The following is a 19578-nucleotide window of genomic DNA, read 5'->3' as shown; positions in this document are numbered from 1 at the left end:
CCTTTCCTTTCTGTTTTTTTATTTGACATATTCTAGCATCCCCCCGAAAGTGTGGTGCTATAAATGTTGTGTGTGTGCATCAGTGTGAGCGTGCTATCAAGGCTACGGAGAAACTCCCTGCTGATTACTAAGAGCCTCAGTAGACGGTTGGTGTTTGCGCCAAGCCCAGATAAACCAAGGAAGTCCTTAAATTTATATTTTTGTTTGAATTACAAGTCAATTGTGCAAACATTATTTGTTTTATATTGAGTAACATCTTCATAAAACGGTCCAAAATTGCTGATGACGGAATTTAAATTGGGTCAATATGCTTTAGGCTTCTTATGTTTCCTAATGAAAGTACGGTATCCCTGCAGCTGACGAAGTAACCTCTATTTCAAACACATGTAATAAGAGGTCAAATGCAATGTGGCATTATGCATATATTTATTAGTGTACATATTAAATTAATTATGTTCTCAGATGATAAATTAGAATCTTATGAGCAAGGAGTGCTTGCAATATTTCCGTACAGACCATATTTAAGCAAAATTTAAAAAAAATTAAAAAACACCACAAATTAATAAAATATACTGTACATGCACACAAAAAATTAATACAAAAATCAAGTAGTGTATAGATATAAATTAAAGACCTGGCAAAAAAAGACAAACAGTACAATTAAAGTTAAAGACCACTTTTGTTTCGATGAAGGTTTCTTTGTTGTGAAGCTAAGCAATGTCAACCTCGTATAAAACGGTCCATATATTCATTCAGGTACATGAGGTGACCTTTGCTTGGGGTGTTTGTGCGGAGTCTGTGAGCTCATAACGTCAACATGTGGTTGTGATACTGTACAGTGTGTTAGGAATACGAGCATCTCCATGTGAAGGATTCTTTGTCGTCATCGTGTATTATCAGGAAACCCTGCGTAGCGACAAAGGGGATTAGGGATAAAACACTGGCCAAAGTTTGACACTCTGTGTCATCTGAACTACTTGGATTACTAGAAACACCTCATTCATTCCAAAAGTCCATCACATACTCTCCATCTCCTCTTCATTACCAACTACCTACAGCAGGGGTGTCAATCGCACAGGGGGCCAAAACTCGCACGTATTCACTCCTCTGATCGTGGCTTGTCCTGGTGCAGTTGGGCTGTAGCGTTTTTGTATCCTTGTCAAAACATATTCCTCCTCGTCGTCCTCCATGAGCCGAAGATTCATTTACAGTATTCCAGGTACCTTACAGCTGCGTAACGTCTGCCTTCATTCAGCATGTATGATCACAGGAGAAACAGGCAGTCCTGCACGAAGGAGATCGATTGACAATGGTCTACAGCCAATCAGTACGCAGTGTACAATGAGTATACAAGTATACAATTCTCCCTTAGCCTATCAGGACTGTTGTGGCTCTATATTTACTGAGACGAACGGGACATGTCTGGACACGTCTTCAACTCTCACGTGAGTATACAACACCCTCTACTGGTAGCAGTAGTAAACACAATAACAGACAACACGCAGCAGAGCACCAATAGATCACTCCCACACACCACAAGGACGCAGAACACAATGCGCGTTCGTTCATTCGCTGTAAAAAAAAAATAATTAAAAAAAAGGGGTCAAAATTGCACTTTAAAAAATCTGCAAAATTGTGACTCCACAAAAGGTGAACCACGATGTAGCGAGGGAACCCTGTATACAATATTATTTCCACTTTTAGAATGCCAGAGGAGTAGTTTATATCGGAGGAGTTTCTTAGTTGCGCAGATCGCTGTAAGCACTCATTTTGATAAGGGCCGTGAGGCGGGCCAACTCAATGCTATTTTCTAAATGGTTCCGCGGGCCGGATGAAATTGCAGCGCCGGCCAGATTTGACCCCCGGGTCTGAGTTTGACACGAGACCGACAGTATCACAATCTGCTATTGTGCGTTAGTTTGAATTAAGTTAAAATTACAACTTACTGGTCCATTTCCTCTGTTTTAACGTCCTTAAAGTCTAATTTTAAAACATTCTAAAGTCCCTTTTACATCTTTAGCTTCTCACAGCTCAGCATTTTACTTGTCCTGATTTCCAGTATGGCCTCTTGACTTGACTTCCATTAGCATTCATTGCTCCTGAAGCTTGTCCATCTTCCAGTGTCCTGCTACTATAGTTCAACATTCAGTCATCATGGACGCGCAGACGCAGACGCACGCGCACGCACACGCACACGCGCGCACACACACACACACACACAGTGTTTATGAATACACAGGAGGCATGCATTGAAGTGTCTTTCTGGCGGCCATTGCAAAGCCAAAAATTCAAGTGGCATGCAAGTTCCTCCTCTGATGAGCAAATGGGGTGAGAGGGCACAAGATGGGAATCCACCTTTGAAGAATAAGCTCCTTGTGGGAGAGAAAGCCACTTCCTGTTTACTCACAGATGTTGAGACTGCTTAGTCGATGGGTTCAATTTAAAAAAAAAAAAAAAACAGTATTTCCAGAAGCATCTGGAATTGAACACTTTGTCCATGTTCTTCTTTTTTTGGCCCTTAATCTTGTCTGTCAGCAGTCAGAGACTTCAGAAGTGTCACTGGTGAGTTTCCGACGCTGCCTCACAGATTTCTCCTCATCCTGCAGAGTGAAAGCATGTTTTATGGAGATAATCCTACGAGGAATGAACATAATAATGGATGGATTGCTTAATTGTTAAGATAAAGCCTCTTAGTTGTGTAGAATTGGTTGTTAATCCATTGCATCTTGAAACAATGGAGTCAAACTGGAGTAAAACCAGCAGAGGCGCTGTCGATTCAGCCCCAACTAGTTTGTGCTCTAAGAAGAACATGGCATCAGCACTGGGGAGTTGTTCGGTGTGTTCATGCACGTTGCCGACGCTGTGGATTAGACAAACTCATTTATCCTAAAGAAAGCATCTCACACTTAAGTGCTGTTGATACATTATTGGTCTATTAGGTAGTTCATTCCTTGAAATAATCCCGTTTGGTAACTCTAGCCATATATTTGTTCCTGGGCTAAACTTTGAAATGCAAACGTGCCCGTTTTAACCAGGAGAGGTACACGCCCTACGTCCTAGGTTCCCAAAGTGGGGGTATGCGTACCCACAGGGGTACGCTAATTGTAATAGGGGGTGCATGAATAAAAATGAAAAACAATTAGCGCCTACCACTGGCAATTACGAGTGCGCCTGAACGCCTTACGGTGGAAAGGAGAATGGAGCAGAAAAGAGACACAGCACGAAGTTGGTAAATGCTCCGTGTGCATCATATGAACAAATAAGTAAGTGTGATAATTATTTTGTTTGTTTCATCTTAAAGATTTCGTTTATATTGGTGTTCCAATCCCTGCACAGCGCAGTTTAAATAGTTGGAAAAAACAACAGCTGAAATGAGAAAGTAGCTGTAATTTTACGAAAATAACGCCAAAATATTAAGAGAAAAAAGTAGTATTCTAACGAGAAAAAAAGTAAATTTGACGAGACTATTGAGCAAAACCATTGACGTTTTAGTAGCCTAGAGTTTAAATATTGAAGAAAAAATAATTAAAAAATATAAATATTGAATTTTTTTTTTAAGTTGTAATATTCTGAAAAACAAACATGACAAAATTAAGTTGTAATTTTTTCTTAAATGAGGTTTGGGGAAAAGTTATAATATTATAGGAATGAATTCAAAATACTATGGGAATGAAGCCATTATATTACAAGAAGAAAAAACCCATTTCCATCCATCCATCCATCCATTTTCTATACCGCTTCTCCTCTTTAGGGTCGCGGGGGTATGCTGGAGCCTATCCCAGCTGACTTCGGGCGACAGGCGGGGTACACCGTGGATTGGTCGCCAGCCAATCACAGGGCGAAAAAACAAAATTACAAAACTTATTTAGGAAGAAAGTTGTTTTTTTTTAATGTTCTAAAAACAGCAAAGACCAAAATTTCATACTACAATACGCATTTTCACCGATATCACAAAGCGAGATGCAGTGTTTGTCTACATAAAGCATATCTTCTTAGCATATCTACTTGTACATGTGTTGCTTTACAAAATATCAAAGTGGCCCTGGCATCCTTTCATTTTTCAGTATGTGGCCCTCGGTGGAAAAAGTTTGGACACCCCTGATCTACACAGACTTCCACTGTGCAGCATGGAAACAGGAGTTCAGAACATTTAGACTCTTCCAACCCAACAAACTATGAGCGGTTTATTTTCCCAGTATTAGATGAAGGAAATAATAAATAAAAAAATAAAATAAATAAAATTCACATCTCTGAATCATCCACACATTGAGCAACTAAGGTACTTTGTATGTTCCTAAATGGTACCTTTTTTGGTGAGGTCAAACCAGCAATAATTAAAAATAATAATAATCATTTTCAAACTATTCCACGTCAACATTTTGAGTGCTTTACACAGCACGTTTTTTTTTTACGTTCAGTATATATGTTTTCTTACATACATGTGGGTCTACAAGTATATGGGTCACTATTAGAAAACACTTTATTTACTTGACTTTCAGCAAATAAGCTGGCAGCTGGTTAGTTTTGACCACAAAGAAGATTATTTCTAGTTAATTAGACGTGGTTTAGCTCACAAAATGTAGTACTGTGTTGGTGGCAGGATTTCCACGGCCTAAATTGTCATTTAAAAAGAAACCAATAAATAAAATAAAGGTCTGTTTTGCCCACTATTTTATTTGTGCACTAGTTAAGCTGGGCATTGAACATTGTTGGTGGCTGCTAATATTAAATATCGTTAATATACACCCAACAACAATGCATCCTTGACATCACCATGCCCTACTGAAGTCAAAGCACTGTTCTTACTGTACTTGTGTGTGTTTGATGAGGATTATTTTCAACAAATGACATATCAAATAAACTTTGACAGTTGGTAGGTTTTCTTTAGGCAGATCCAAAATGATACTCACAGTCTGGAAGACTCCATTCTGTCCCCACTCTCCAGGGGACTGGTCGTCTGGGTCCTCTGGCTCTTCTTCCTCCTCCTGTCCTTCCTCCTCTCTCACAGTGTCCATCCCATCCTCTTCATACTCCGTCAGACAGTCTGACTCTTCCGCTAAAGGGAAAGAGATATTACAAAGTGAATTTACGAGTTAGCTGAACCCAGCAACATCCATCAACTATCAATCAGGGATGTGTTGCTGCTTTATTCCAATTTAGCTGATATAGTTAGTTATCAGTGTAGCACTGTCTAAAATATGGGCAGAAAACACATTTTAATGAGGAAAAACTGCAATGGAGAATGGATACTTCACCCTCAGCAGAAACATAGTTTTGGACTGGCTCTATTCTGGACACAATCTCTGCAAGGTCCGTGAAATCAGCTCCTTGACATGTGCATGACTGAGAACAAATGATTAATTCGGTGTTAATACAATATTTTTGATGTTGAATGTTGATGCAGCCTGATGTAAAATAACAGATGAAATCCATGCAATATATATTACAAGTTTGGCAATGTCAGGACAAATAGCAAAGGTGATTACATCACTCTCTCAGTACTGAGACCGTAATGAAATAGGATAGTACAGTGGAACCTCGATTAGCGTCCGCCCTGGTTAGCGTGTTTTTCGGTTAATGTAGAACATTTACGCCGCAATTTTGCCTCGGTTGGTGTGCATTTTCCCGTTAGTGTACAATATGGTGTGCATCTTGTCGTGTTGTTAATACAATGCGTGAGTCCAACTGTGTTCTGAATGTATTTTTAATCACAAAACATCCTTTCTTGTTAGTATCCTATTAGCTAGCTAACAAAATGGTAACCGGAACAACCAGAAGTCTGTGACTCTTTGAGTGACTCTCAAAAATGTTAACATAAACTAATTTGATAGTTTTATAATTGTACTTTTACATGCATATAAATAATACATGAAAGGGTTAAATTAACATTTAAGGCATCTTTTACCTGCATTGAAGTTGGGACTGTTCTCACGCAAAGACACAAAGTGGCAGCGAGATCAACCACCGCCACCTTCCTGTTTTGCCATGAGTTATTTCTTGAATTCAATAGTCTTTCTCACCTTCTTTGTCAAAATACTTCCATTTGCAACTTTCTTTGGCTCTATTTTGGGTTAATGAGGTGACAAACACTATTGAAATCAAGGAATAACTAACGGCGAAACAGGAAGATAGTGGTGATTGATCTCGCTGCCACATTGTGTCTTTGGGAACAGTCTCTGAATCACGTCTTCAATGAAGGTAAAAGTAACCTTAAATGTTCATTTACCCCTTTCAGTCATCATTTATATGTACTCACATGCATTTTGAATTGTTTTCTGCATATAAAACATGTTTTGTGTTAACATTTTTGGCTTTCTGGATTAATTGGATTTACATTATTTCTTATGGGGAAAATTTTTTGAAGTCCATTTCGGTTGGAGTTAGACTTTCGGTACTCGATTAATTAAAAAAAAAAAAAAGAAATTATTGTCTGATTTCAGCCTCTCAAATGTGATTTTTCTTAAATGTCCTTAGTCATGCATGAAAGCAGACCTATTATATTTGTGTTTTAGGCAAAACAAGATATTCACACACATCAGCTTTGACTTTAGACAACAGTGATCGACATTTTAGCCTCTTTTCTGATATGTTGCGAAACAAATCACTAACTGCGTGTGTTTTGCTTCATATTGATTTGGTCTGCCTGGGGCCTAACTGGTTACTCGATTAATCAAAACAACAAGCTTCAGATTAATCGACTGAGAAAATAATCATTAGTTGCAGCCCTATACTATAGTATACTGTATAGTAGTTTAGTAAGTGTGCGGCTCTCACATCAACTCTTTTGCTGTCGTTGTAGTCAGCCGATCTGTGGTCCTTCAGCATGTTATCAATGATGTCACCTCGAGCCCAGCCAGTGAACACAAGCTTGCCGTGCTGGAAGCCCACATCCTGAAACAACACAATGCATGTACAAAAAAAAACCTGCCCTATTACATGCGAACTGGGCTGTTGAGACCACATAACAAACAAAATGTCAACGTCAGTTGCTCACAGTTTTGATAATGGTAATAATTGAAGCCTTTGTTACGTACTGTACAGTATATTCAATCAAATGGTCAGTACAAATGTCTATACACCACCAATTTTCAAGAAGTAACTCACATAAATTTCGTCAAACTTGCCGAAGTCCATGGTCTTGAAACGATCAATGGGTGGTCTAATGTACTCGCAATAAGCACTCTTCTTGACCACCTCTAACTGCCGCACACAAGACACATAGGCCAGTCGAGACTGGATCTCCGCCATGTCTGGCACCTGGGGAGGGGGCAACAACCCCAATTGAAATAATGTACTGACACTGTGAGAACGCACCTTGAACAATGGTCATCTCAGAGACAGGGTGGATAGAAAGTACACTTATCATCGAGGTGTCAAAGCCGGACACACCTTGACTTTTTCAGCCCAGGGATTGATTCGTTTCCACAGCAACCACCAGCCAGACAGGCAGTCGCCATAGTTACAGAGGTCTGTCTCGTCCTGGCTGCCCACATCAATGGCGATGACCGTTTTGGCGCCCATGTTCCTCGCAATGTCCGCTGTGATACATATAAACCACATACCACAAACGTGCAGTAGGCGTGATAAGAAAATGATTCCTCAATATTTGCAATAGTATCAAGTTCATTAGGAGGCGACATTTTAAACAGACTGACACCACCAAATTATTTCTAGGATAAATTCTAACTGGTAATGTAACTTTGGTAAGAGATTATACGCAGCGCCAATTCGGGAGCCAATACTGTGGTGGTGTTGAGCCTATTTAAAGTCAAATAGAAATATGACCCAGAAGCCCAAAGCTCTGACCTGGAGTGTCAAAAGGGCCATAAATGAAGTTTTTTGACATAAGGCAGCTGGATAAAGTTCATGCTGATTTTACAAGTCCCCTGTAATTGACTGGCGAGTTGTCCAGGGTGTACCCTGCATCATCATAGGCTCCAGCTCACCCGTTATTTGAACCTTTGTTGAAAATGGATGGATGATTTTACAAAACACTATCAGGTGAAACTTTGGGCCCAAAGGACGTCATATTTCACCAGCTTTTGTGACGAGTATCGGCGGAAGATGAGACACATTCCAAACATAGAAATGCAGTGTGGAGCTTTGTGAATTGTGGCTGTTCTGTTTGATCAGGACATTCATTAGATGACCCACATGTGTTTAATCTCGCTACCACATTACACACCAGAAACATCTGATGTACGTAGAATCAATATACTCATCTTTAAATGTTTACAGACTGGGGAATTTAAGTGTGCAGAATAAAAACAATTCTCTCCTTATCAGACTCAACCTATGATTCCTCTGGTTGAAATGGCAAAACGTCATTTTAGAACAGAGCAAGACAAACAGAACAGGTAGAGCCGAGTAATGATTTACAAACATGAACACGTGATCGATAGACTATGGTACAGTGATGCAGTATTTTAAATAAAGTGCACACTACCTGTGTTGCTCTGTTCTACAGACAAAAGATTGTTTTTGATGTGAAATATCAAAACTAGGAAAATATGATATGTAAAACCTCCCACCCCTTCCTTATCTACAAGTCTACAGTCGTGGCCAAAAGTTTTGAGAATGACAAGTATTGGTTTTCACACAGTCTGCTGCTTCGGTGTTTTCAGATATTTTTGTCAAATGTTATGGTATGCTGTAGCATAATTACAAGCATTTCATACGTATCAAAGGCTTTTGTTGAGAGTTATATTAAGTTTACATAAAACGCCAATATTTGCAGTGTTGACCCTTCTTTTTCCAATTCACTCTGGCATTCTGTCATTTCACTTCTGGGCCACATCCTGACTTATGGCAGCCCATTATTGCATAATCAATGCTTGGATTTTGTCAGAATTTGCAGGTTTTTGTTTGTCCGCCAGAACTGACCGCAAGTTCTCAAAGGGAATGAGGTTTGGGGAGTTTCCTGGCCATGATTCCATTACCCATGGCCCGTGACATGGACCCAAAATGTCGATGGTGAGGTGCTTCATCATGCTGGAAAAAGCATATTTCGTTCGTTCTTGGATGGTTGCGAAAAGTTGCTTCCGGAGGTTGTTTTGGTACCATTCTTTATCCATGGCTGTGAGCTTAAGCAAAATTGGGAATGAGCCCATTCTCTTGGCTGAGAAGGAACCTCACACAGGAATGATTTCAGGATGCTTTCGTGTCAGCATGGGACAGGACTGATGGTAGTGCTCAGCTTTTCTTCCCTGGCCAAGCTTTTTCTGAAAGGAGACTCATTAAAAAAAAAGGTTTTATTCTTCAGGATTCCAATACCGGTAGCTTTTGCTTTTCGTGACACCAGGCCACCTTCCAAAAGTCTTTACCTCACTGTGCGTGCAGATGGACTCATGCCTGCTACCATCCCTGAGCAATGCTGACGTGTTTCCTTGCAGGTAACCATGGCTAACAGAGGAACATCAAAGATACCAAGCACTACCTTCCTTTTAAAGCTTCCTGTGTGTTATTGTCTTTCAGTCAGGATTACAGAGTCATCTCCAGCCTTTCTCCTTGTCAACACTCTCACCTATGTTAACCAGCCAATCACCAACATGATGTCAGCTGGTCCTTTTGTGGCAGGGCTGAAATAGAGTAGAAATGTTTTTTTGGAGGATTAAGTTTATGTTCATGAGAAAGAGGGACTTTGCAATTAATTGCCATTCATCTTATCACGCTTTCGAAAATTCTGGATGCAAATTTCCATCATAAAAACTAAGGAAGCAGACTTTGTGAAAATTAACATTTGTGCCATTCTCAAAACTTTTGGCCATGACTGTACAGGTCCCCGACACAGGTCCATCCCACTGAAAACGAGTCCATTGTAATGCACTTTTACATTGGACTGGCTGTCAGTCCGACCACAAAACGTATTTCAATCTGTTTGTATCGTGCATACTTACCATTCTCATTTAACAGGTGTGACAAAGACCTTTTCTGATTGTTTTTTTAAATTGAGCTTATAAAAGGGTGCATTCAGTCTCGGCAGCCTTCCGTCATCGAGTGGAAGGTTGGTTGGATTAACCCTAAAATGATCCTGGAGACATTTTGCGGCATTCACTTTTTTTTCTTTTTTTTTCCACAAGTCGTTTTGGCTGTTGAGTGACTAAAGGTGAAATCTGCTGGATAATATTTATTTTTAAAACATTTTAGAACTGCCATGTTTGTGCCATTAATTAGCTTAAAATGGCAACACTACAGAAAAACTGACAGATTTGTTCCCAACGACCAAAAATGTAGCACTGAACCCCCCGGCCCCTTTTTTTTTTTTAAATCCCACATTTATCTCAACATAAACTAATGCAATTTAATGTTAAAATTTAAATTTGGACTACAGTCTTTCAATATTTTTATTTTACATTTGTCCACATGCATGTGTGTCTCAAATGATATTTATTTTTTTTTAATCTAATCTGTGTGTATGTGTTTTTTTTTTTAGTTCAGCTATGTTTTTTTTTTTTTTTTTAAAGTGGAGTGGAGTGGAGTTATGTAGAAATAGCAGCCTTTGAACTCACTCAATACCAAAGACGTATTTAGACGTAAATTAGGTTTTTTTGCACGAGGCAAAAAGAGGTGGTGACGCAACTGCACACTAAAAGATGTCACTTTTAGAGCAGTTTTAAGCCATAACAACAGCCACATGGTGGCAGAAGTGCATTTGATAAGAGCTTGGAATGGAAAAACACACTCAACAGCAAGAAGGAAGTGGAAGAGCATGGAGGAGTGTGGCGTGCAGAAGGTTACGCACTGTAGGGAAATTTTAACGTGTGCACACACAGTTTAGAATGAGAAGGCACACGCAGTTTAGTTCCAAATGTGAAAATTGTACAGTAAATAGTTCATGGTGTTATATTTGTAAATAAATGTTATTTTGACCTAAAAATAACTAAACAATAATAAACATCGATATTTGAGCTGTCACTAACACAAAAAAATTGTGTCAAAGTTAAAGTTATGCTTGAAATGTTTTCACAAAAAGCTGTTGTTCTCCCTTTTCTTGTTGGGAACTGATATTTTCCATTTTTTGTGAAGCTGACGTTTTTTGTCTCCAGGGTGAAATGTGCGAGTGAATATGAAAGACCTCTTAAGGTTAACAAAACAAATGTGTAGGTGTGAATGCACCCTTAGACTCTCATTGGGCTCAAATAATCAAAGTAATCCGAGTTGTTGTCAATGGTTCCTTACATAAGGAATTATACTCACCAATACCGCACACATTATTGACTTCATCAAACCACCAAACTAGCTTCCGTCAAAGTTTTGGTTTAACCCCCTTTTTGGGATTAGGGCATTGGTGGAGACTGGGAGAAGGCGCCACCTTTACTTGCCTGGAAGGTTGTTGATGTAGCCACCATCCATAAGCAAGTTCCCATCTTTGGGGTCGCAGAGAGGCGGCAGGTACCCGGATAGGGTCATGCTCGCCCGCACATAGCGCCATAGAGAGCCTGGCACACCGGGGGCGGAAGGAGGGAGCAGGAGGGGGAAGGGGGATAACATCTCAATGTTTGCTAAGTGATTTATGTTAGTGTTGATGCAGACCACAATCCCAACACCAGGCAGCAATCACCCGAGGATGGGGAGCCGATCCCTGCGAAGTGTGGGACTATAGTTCTGCCCGCCTTTACACTCTGCTGTACCCCAAAGCAAACCTCATTACCTTGCAGAGACCCCATGGGAGTTGTGCAGCAGGTAAAAGGCAAAACGGCAGCCATCACAGAGAACCAAGGCTGTGCAAATCTCCAAACTGTGTCTCAACAAAAGCACTTTTTTGTCACAGTTTATTGGTGATAAATTGAACTTAAGTGAAATGAATGTGCTGCGTGGCAAAGAAGTAGCTGCTGTTGAGACAAGTTTGAGTTAGGGAGCAACCAGCCTGCCCGATTCTGCAGTACATGTCAATGCCAGCAGGGGGCAGAAGCAGACAGAGAGCTGCATGGGTTGGAAGGACAAGGAGCACCACAGAAAAGCATCGGGGTTTATCGGTGCATTAAGTATTTGAGAATTGAGACTTTTAAACAGGCTTTGGTTTTGAAGCGGTCTTTGCAGGGACCTCTTCTTCTTATTTAATGGTCGTTATCAGTTTGTACATGGATAAAAAGTGGTAACAGCAGAATCCAGAACACTTATTCCCAAACACTTGAAGAAACAGCAAAAGAGAAGAAGCAAGCCACCTATGTGTATTGCATATTCATTGTATCAACAACTGGCATGCACACAGAAGCATGCAAGCAAAGCCAGGGAAGGAGACAGGTGTGCTGGAAGAGAGACTCAACATGTTTCTTTAGGTGAGGATGAACTGAGAGGTGAATTTAAATGAAACAGTGATAGCTTCCTTAATAAGAAACCAAAAAAAAACCCTCCTTGTGAGAGAAAAGGTGAATACGCCGCGGTAATGTCCTGAGGACACACACATTTAAACCCAAGACAAGCACAACTATGTACACTAAAAGAAATGCGTGATGCCAACAGTGAAGCACACTTCCCTTTAGGACAGGTGTGTCTGAATTGCCACTTTTTAATTGGTCCACGGCACAATATGTAGAACTAAAATTAACAACAAAAAAAAACCTAGCAAAAATGGGGAAAATGGAACAAAAATAGGCATAATGTAAAAAGAAAAAGCTGAAATGTTGATACTAATAAACACATTGCTTTGTATTTAATGTTTTTTACTACATAAAAAAACCAAAAACAAAGTGGCCGCTCGCATCCTTTGATTTGTCAGTATGCCCCTGTATCCCTGTTTCATCACTACACAAAACTGTCAGCCTCCTTTTAATCTACATAAATGACAGCAGTTCTTGATGTCATCACAATAATATTCAGTGTGATGAACAAAAGCTTCCAACTGTATTTAGGTTACTAATTATATTGGAAGACACCTAACCACAGCTATTACTGTCGTTGTTGCTATACAGTTGTGTCCGCTCAGGCATATTAGGGAACTTGATATTGATTTAAATATTAAAGCATTTTATTTAACTTATGGCCTACTTATGTATATCTAATTTTTTTAAAAGGGAAAAAAAATCATTGCTAGGTCAATATATTTCAAGTCATACATTTAAGATTATTTACTTATTTACTTACCTAATTATTTAGTTATCTCTGCACATCAAGCAGAGCGCTGCCTAATGTACTACCATCTCATCATTATCTGTAAATCCTTAATATCAGCCTCTGTCTCATCTCACCATACAAACTATTTTGCCTTTAACGTAGCTGAAGTTTGCTGAGCAGGTTTATAGCTTAGCAGGTTTAAACATTATTTTTTTATTTCTATTTTATGCGACTCCCCTGCAGTCCTCTGGCGCCCCCATGAGGAGGAACACTATGTGACGCTGGGCTGGATAACTAGTGCGTCAAAGTATCAGCAGTTAAATCCAGGAACGAATAAGATTTCTAAGAGGCCAGAGGTAGCCAAACGATCATGCAACTCAGTGACCCATACATGCAGGAGAACATCTCTGATGAGTATTTATCCAAAAGACTAATTGGAATTCTATAAGCAAATTGAAAAAGATGAAATATCCTTTTGGACATTAAAGGTGATGCATCGAGGTGATAGGTGGCCTCGAGCTAGAAAGCATAATAAACTTTGTCTTTCCTTCCAAACCATGGGCTCCCCGAGTCTCGCTGGTCGGGGCGGGGTTAGTTAGGAACGGGGGGAGACGATAGTCGAGCGACTGATTGTCGACTTTGAGGGTGAGGGAAGAGGTTTCGTACGCGGGCGCGTTAAAATCTGACCTGGGACATTGTTAACATAGCAACCATCCACAAGCAAGTGGCCATCCTTGGGGTCACACAGGGGAGGTAAATAGGGGGTGTAGGAGGCGCTGGCTCTAACATACCGCCAGACGCAACCTGTCAGGAAATTGAGATGGACAAGGAGGATCACATTAAATATGGGCTGGACTTTAAGTCACAGATGGAGAAGAGAAGGAGAGAGACATAGTGTGCAGGAAGACAGAGAAAGATGACAACAATAGAGAGGGAGAGCACAAGAAGTAGCCGCTGGAAATAATGAGATGACAAAAAAAACACAATATTTGCAAAGGTATCTCCCTAATAAAATACAATGAGGGTTTCAAAGTCAATCAAATGTATCTATTTTTAGCTCAATAAAAAAAGGTAAATGTTTTCCTTTGTGAGCACATACACATGAACAGGGATACATTCAGACACTACTAAAATGGAATTAAAACATGGCCAATACAGCCAGTCTGTTATACTTGTATTACTGACAACAGGATGCTGTTCTTCATGACAAACAATATTAGCACTGTTAGATAAAAAGCAAGGAAAGAGGAAGTCGAGTAGTAGGTGAGAGAGAAAACGGGAAGGATCATGATGAAAGTAAGGAAAGAGGAAGTCCACCGCTGCAATAAAATATATATCCATTTAAATTTAAATGTAGAACTACTCAAAAACTATTCTAGAAAAAGCAGTAAATGGAGGTGAATGAAACATGATGAGATGTCATTTGTTTAGAGCAAGGAAGGAAACAGCGGGATGGAGTGTTCTGGATCCTACATGTTGACATGGACATGGGAGCGTTAAAAGCGTTTAGGCAACTACACTTGTCATTTTCTCTGCTCCTGAACCTGGATAAGCATCTCAATTATGTCTCTTTGTACTGACCTCAGCACACACGGCTGCTCACTGACAAAGTAGCTGCTTTGATATTTTAGTTGATGAAATGTCAGTAAATAAGGAGGAAATTACGAAGTAAAAAGAAATAAGAATGTGAAAAAGTGAGGACTGGTCAAGTCAACATAGCAGGAAAGGGTGAGACAGAGAGGAAGGCTTTGCTCCAGCTGTTAAAAGACATGCCACGATGCAAACATCAATATTCAATGTTTTTCGTCAGAACTCTGGCCTGAAAACCCCTCAAACCCAGCATTTTCAAATACAAACGACTTTGCAAATAACCAATTTGTTATGTCATGTAACGGAATGAAATTACTATTTTTTTTTGAAAGTGCTGCACTAATCATTGAGGAAATACTGCACTGGATTTGTGGGGTGCAGAGGGCTGGTATCTACTTTAGCTTGTGTTAGTCATGATGCAGATCAGCAAAAAACACAAGCATATTATATACATCCAAACATTGCATTTACAGTACAATGATTCGCACAAATCATTGGTTGTGGCACCCTCCAAACTAGCACGGGCACCACTGTACTTTGTTGGCATGCCATCCACAACAGGAGAATTTCTGCTTTATTTGTATTATTTTTTACATTATCCTAATCTCACATTCAAGTGTCAATTTAGACTGGAATGTGCCACAATAAACCATATATCTGAAAGCATGCCAAAAGCCATACCATGATTTGTCTTAAAAAAGCATATCGGGTCTTACAATAAAATGTGTACGCTGACTAAGTACACCACAATTCTAGTCAATGTTATTTTCCTTCTGACAGACCAAGTATTAATCACTATTTAGTGTAAGAGTATAGTGTTAGCATTGGGTTGTTTAAACACTGACAAGGTCTACAATGAAAGTATACTGTACTGTATGTGTATGCAGTGTGTTTGCAAACACATTTCCAAATTTTTTTTAAGTTTGAAGACAAAATACAAATAATAGTTTGGATTATTAGTTGTCACTTACCATCCTGGTGAACGCGCATGGCTGACGCCGTGATGTCAGTAGTGACGTTGAAGTACGGCAGCCACAAGTCCTGAGGACACAATTGGTATCATGAGCATTATTCCCCTGTTCTAATATGAATGTCGGCAAAATCTACACACTGCAACATTTCACCTCCGCTTGCTTGTCCTGAAACACTTTGTAGATGCTTGTGTTGAAGGCAGAACCAGAGAACATGGAGGTGATGGGATAGGTCAGGTCAAGGACTGTTTTGAATACGGAGTTCATTGCCTATTAAACAACACAAGATACATTTTCCGTCATTAGAAGACCGGGTCAATAAATGATAAATGAAAATTGAAAAATGTACAACTCATAATCGCATAACCACAACATATGCATAATCAGCCTTTCAACTCTTTTATTGCACTATGAATAAAAATATGAGAAATTGTGACAAAATGGGTTATCAAAAAAGTAATAAAATGTATTGTTACGTAACAAAAACATAACGAACGCCTAAGATATATATTTTTTTAAACGTAAACAAACCTGCATTTTTCCACACAAAGAGTATGTGCAGTGGACACAATATACAAATGACTGTAAATCTGAGGGCTACAATTTCTGAATGACCTTCAGCACAAGTCTAAAGTTTGAACACACCTTCTCATTCGAAAGCAGGTGTGTCCAAACTTTTGATTGGTATTGTATTAACACGAGTGTTGCACCTTGGACCATTCTCTGGCTCTCTGCTTGGTTCTGACGGCACTTCTCTCTTCAGCATACAGTGCACCAATGAATGAGCCAATGGAGGTGCCTCCGACAATGTCAATGGGAATCCCCGCTTCCTCCATAGCTTTAATTACACCCACATGAGAACAACCTCTGTTGAGGACAAACACATGGACATCAGGACGTTACACATTCACAGATGGTATAAACATGATTTCATCATATTGGATTTAAGCAGCTCACCTTGCTCCACCTCCTCCCAACACCAGAGCTATACTGTTTCCGGTCAGCACTCGCGCCAGCCGAGAGAAGTCACTGTGCCTATCTGCTGTTTTCTCAAAAACCTTTTCATAAACTTCCCTCTAAAAAAAAAATTAAAGATAAGTGCAAAAACAACAAAATAGATCAAGTATGAGCTATATAGGAATCTCGTTTGCTCCCCGTACCAGTTTACTGGGGCTGCGTCTGGAAAAGACCCTGCGAGGACACTTTAGGTGGAGATGACCTGAGCACCAGCTACGCATGTTGAGCCACTCTACAGTCCTGGAAGGGCCTGGACCATCCTCTCTGTGTAGAAGGATCAGCTGTTTCAGTGCCCGGACTGCTGTGTTCTCCAGCATTTGCTCCAACTGGTGGCGCAGATCAGAGGATATTTGTATGATCACCTTGCCTTTCCTTTTTTCTCTACAAATGGTCTTTGGTCTTTCACTTGTACAGTATAGTGCTTTTCCACCTACAAATGACACAAACCTCTCCAAGGGTAGGTTCCTGGTCTCCCAAGCCAACGATAAGAATGCAATCTGCCTGACGAATACAGCGCTGAGTCCATGGAGTCATGGTGTTGTCAGTCTGGTACAAGACTATTCGATTTATGTCCTCTTGCTGTGCCAACCAGCCTGACAGACGGTACTCCTGGATGCTGGTGATTATAAGTAGAATGACAAAAGCTACTATAGCCATACACAGTATATGCAATACAAAAAGACCTATAAGATAAGAATGAGAAGACACTGACCTGTCCAAAGCAGATGCACCAAGTCGCTCTCTGATGATGTCACTGGTCAATAACAGTGTGGGCCCTTGATGTTAAATAAATGACATAATAAACCATATAATGCAAGCAAGACGAAAAACTTTGACATCAATGAGGCCTACCAATGGCACTGAGGGCATGGCTGAGCTCCAGGTTGAATGCATTGATTGGCACCTCATCACATACGGGTAACACAGCCACAGTAGAGAGGTTGCTGGCGGGGTTTGTTACATCAGCACTGGTGGTCATACTCGGCAAACTGAGAGTTGAGCCTGAAAGAAAGGTGTGTGAAATCAAGCTGAACAAACACTGATGTGCGCTTGAGATTGAAAATTATTTAACTGTTAAATCACTCACTCCAATTTGCATCGTCACTGGTTTGTAATTAAGATTCTCATCATGACCACTTTACCTGAGAATGGCCCTCGACCCTGCTGGAGGTTCCCCAGAATTTTCTGGCCCAATAAATGGATCAACCTCGTCACCACCTGAACGCACGACAGTTAGGCTGCGCACCACCCATGTCTACAGAAACAACTGGCAGCCAGTTCTGTTTTTACCTGAGGATATCTTCTCTTGATGTTGTTCAGCGTTCCCTCAGGCAACTTGACCAGTTCTGTGTCTCTTACAGCGTGCACAGTGGTGGCTCTCGGTTGTTTGGTCAATGCTTCCACCTTAATTACATTGGTCAATGTCAAATATCCAGAATATAAAGCTAGCATTCTGTCATTATGTTAAACCCCATTATAAGTGTATACTGTAAGTGTTTTTTAAGCTTTTCAAGTTATATTCAGTATGGTTAAAAAAGGAAATTAAAAAAAAAAAAAAAATTCCTAAATTCCATTTAGACACTTTGAGTGAAAAGAAAGTAACTAAAATGTATTATGATACAGTAAATTCTAAGCAATTAAAGTAGAATCTTTTTTGTTTTATTTGGACACAATGTCCAAATAATTACAATTACAATTACAATGTCTCACCACTCCAATGAGGTCTCCTCGTCCATATTCCCCAACTAGTTCTTTCTTGCCATTGGCCTTGCGAATGACTGAGCGCAGACGTCCATTCAGGACAATGTAGGTGCAGTCTGACTGGTCATCTTGTCTGTGTATGTGTGGAGAGAAGACACAGATGATACATTGTGTTCTACTAATAATATTTCAATGTTATCTAATACACCACTGAGATGCACACGAGGACAACAAGTATACCAGTACGAGATGGACTGAAGTATACCTGTACAGGGCTCTACCCGCCTCTACAGCCATCCAGTCAATAGCAAAGTCCATCTGCCTAACAAATGGTGACATCCTGATGGCCACAGTGTGAGCTGCACTCAACACCACGCTGGGCTGCTCTCTCATAATCCTGCACAGCACAGTGTCACATTAGAAATGTTTATTTATTTAATGATGCCAAAATAAAAATAAAAGCATACTTTAAAACCAAGTATAGTCATTCAAAAATACCCACTCATAGAAATCAGATTTTGATATCTTGAGGTAAGTGCAGTCTCGTATGGCCTTGATGGTGAAAATGAGGGGTTCTCCCGTGAGCACAGCGAGCTGTCCCACCATCTCCCCTGGGTGGGTCACAAACAGGCAAACGGCTTCTTGCTTGTTTATCATCCGCTGGTACACATGCAGGCAACCGGACAGAACGAAGTGTAGACTCACGTCCTTGAAGAGTGAAAAGAGAAAGTGGGGTAAAAAGGCAAGCGTCGCATTATTTGATTTTGTACGTGAGTCATCATTTTACAATATCCTCTTTTTAAAGTAAAGGGACAATTTTTTTCTATTGACTATTTATCTATCTATTTGTAAATCTATTTGTTCTATTATCATTACCTGGTCTCCTTGCCTTGCCAGGACTGCCCCAGCTTTGGCATGATGTAAAGTAACTCTTCCATTTAACAGAGAAGGGTCCTGCAATTAAGAGAACAGTCAGAGAGAATGAGTCAACCAGAAAACGCTATGGCACACATTTAGATGAACGTGAAAGTTTGTGGCAACATTTACTACATATCAAATATCCTTTTTTGATTTGGTTACAAAAGGTTTGTGCTTGATAAGTGGCGCTATAGCTACTCAAGAGGGCACGTGCACTTATGAGTACATTTGTGCATCAAACAGGTGGAGCACTGAGCGGAAAGACATTTTATGTTCTAATTTAAGTAGTGTGTCTTCTTGGTGTCTTGAATGTGTCTTCTTAATGCCT

At 40.0% G+C, this 19578-nt stretch overlaps 1 protein-coding gene across 6 annotated transcripts in view; it reads right to left on the bottom strand.

The window, feature by feature from the left end:
- Positions 1–404: 404 nt before the first annotated feature.
- pnpla6 (patatin-like phospholipase domain containing 6) overlaps positions 405–19578 on the bottom strand; it is a 30276-nt gene continuing 11102 nt past the window's right edge. The window contains exons 16-36 of one of the 6 annotated variants that reach the window (XM_054778994.1): positions 19209–19286; positions 18835–19040; positions 18598–18729; positions 18342–18465; positions 17922–18035; positions 17774–17849; positions 17484–17633; positions 17344–17407; positions 17079–17247; positions 16775–16957; positions 16572–16690; positions 16325–16481; positions 15768–15884; positions 15615–15684; positions 13741–13857; positions 7390–7538; positions 7105–7257; positions 6775–6891; positions 5256–5343; positions 4911–5056; positions 405–2600 (exon numbers count right to left, since the gene is read on the bottom strand). In XM_054778994.1, coding sequence (XP_054634969.1) covers positions 2532–2600; positions 4911–5056; positions 5256–5343; positions 6775–6891; positions 7105–7257; positions 7390–7538; positions 13741–13857; positions 15615–15684; positions 15768–15884; positions 16325–16481; positions 16572–16690; positions 16775–16957; positions 17079–17247; positions 17344–17407; positions 17484–17633; positions 17774–17849; positions 17922–18035; positions 18342–18465; positions 18598–18729; positions 18835–19040; positions 19209–19286 — 2598 coding nt within the window. In that variant the 3' untranslated portion in view covers positions 405–2531. The other 5 variants (XM_054778995.1, XM_054778997.1, XM_054778998.1 and 2 more) reach the window with 5 other exon arrangements.

This window comes from Dunckerocampus dactyliophorus, chromosome 6 (assembly GCF_027744805.1).
Source record: "Dunckerocampus dactyliophorus isolate RoL2022-P2 chromosome 6, RoL_Ddac_1.1, whole genome shotgun sequence".
In the NCBI taxonomy this organism is placed as follows: domain Eukaryota; kingdom Metazoa; phylum Chordata; class Actinopteri; order Syngnathiformes; family Syngnathidae; genus Dunckerocampus; species Dunckerocampus dactyliophorus.
The sequence above is the reverse complement of the archived record's forward strand: the minus strand, read 5'-3'. Positions and strand labels throughout refer to the sequence as shown.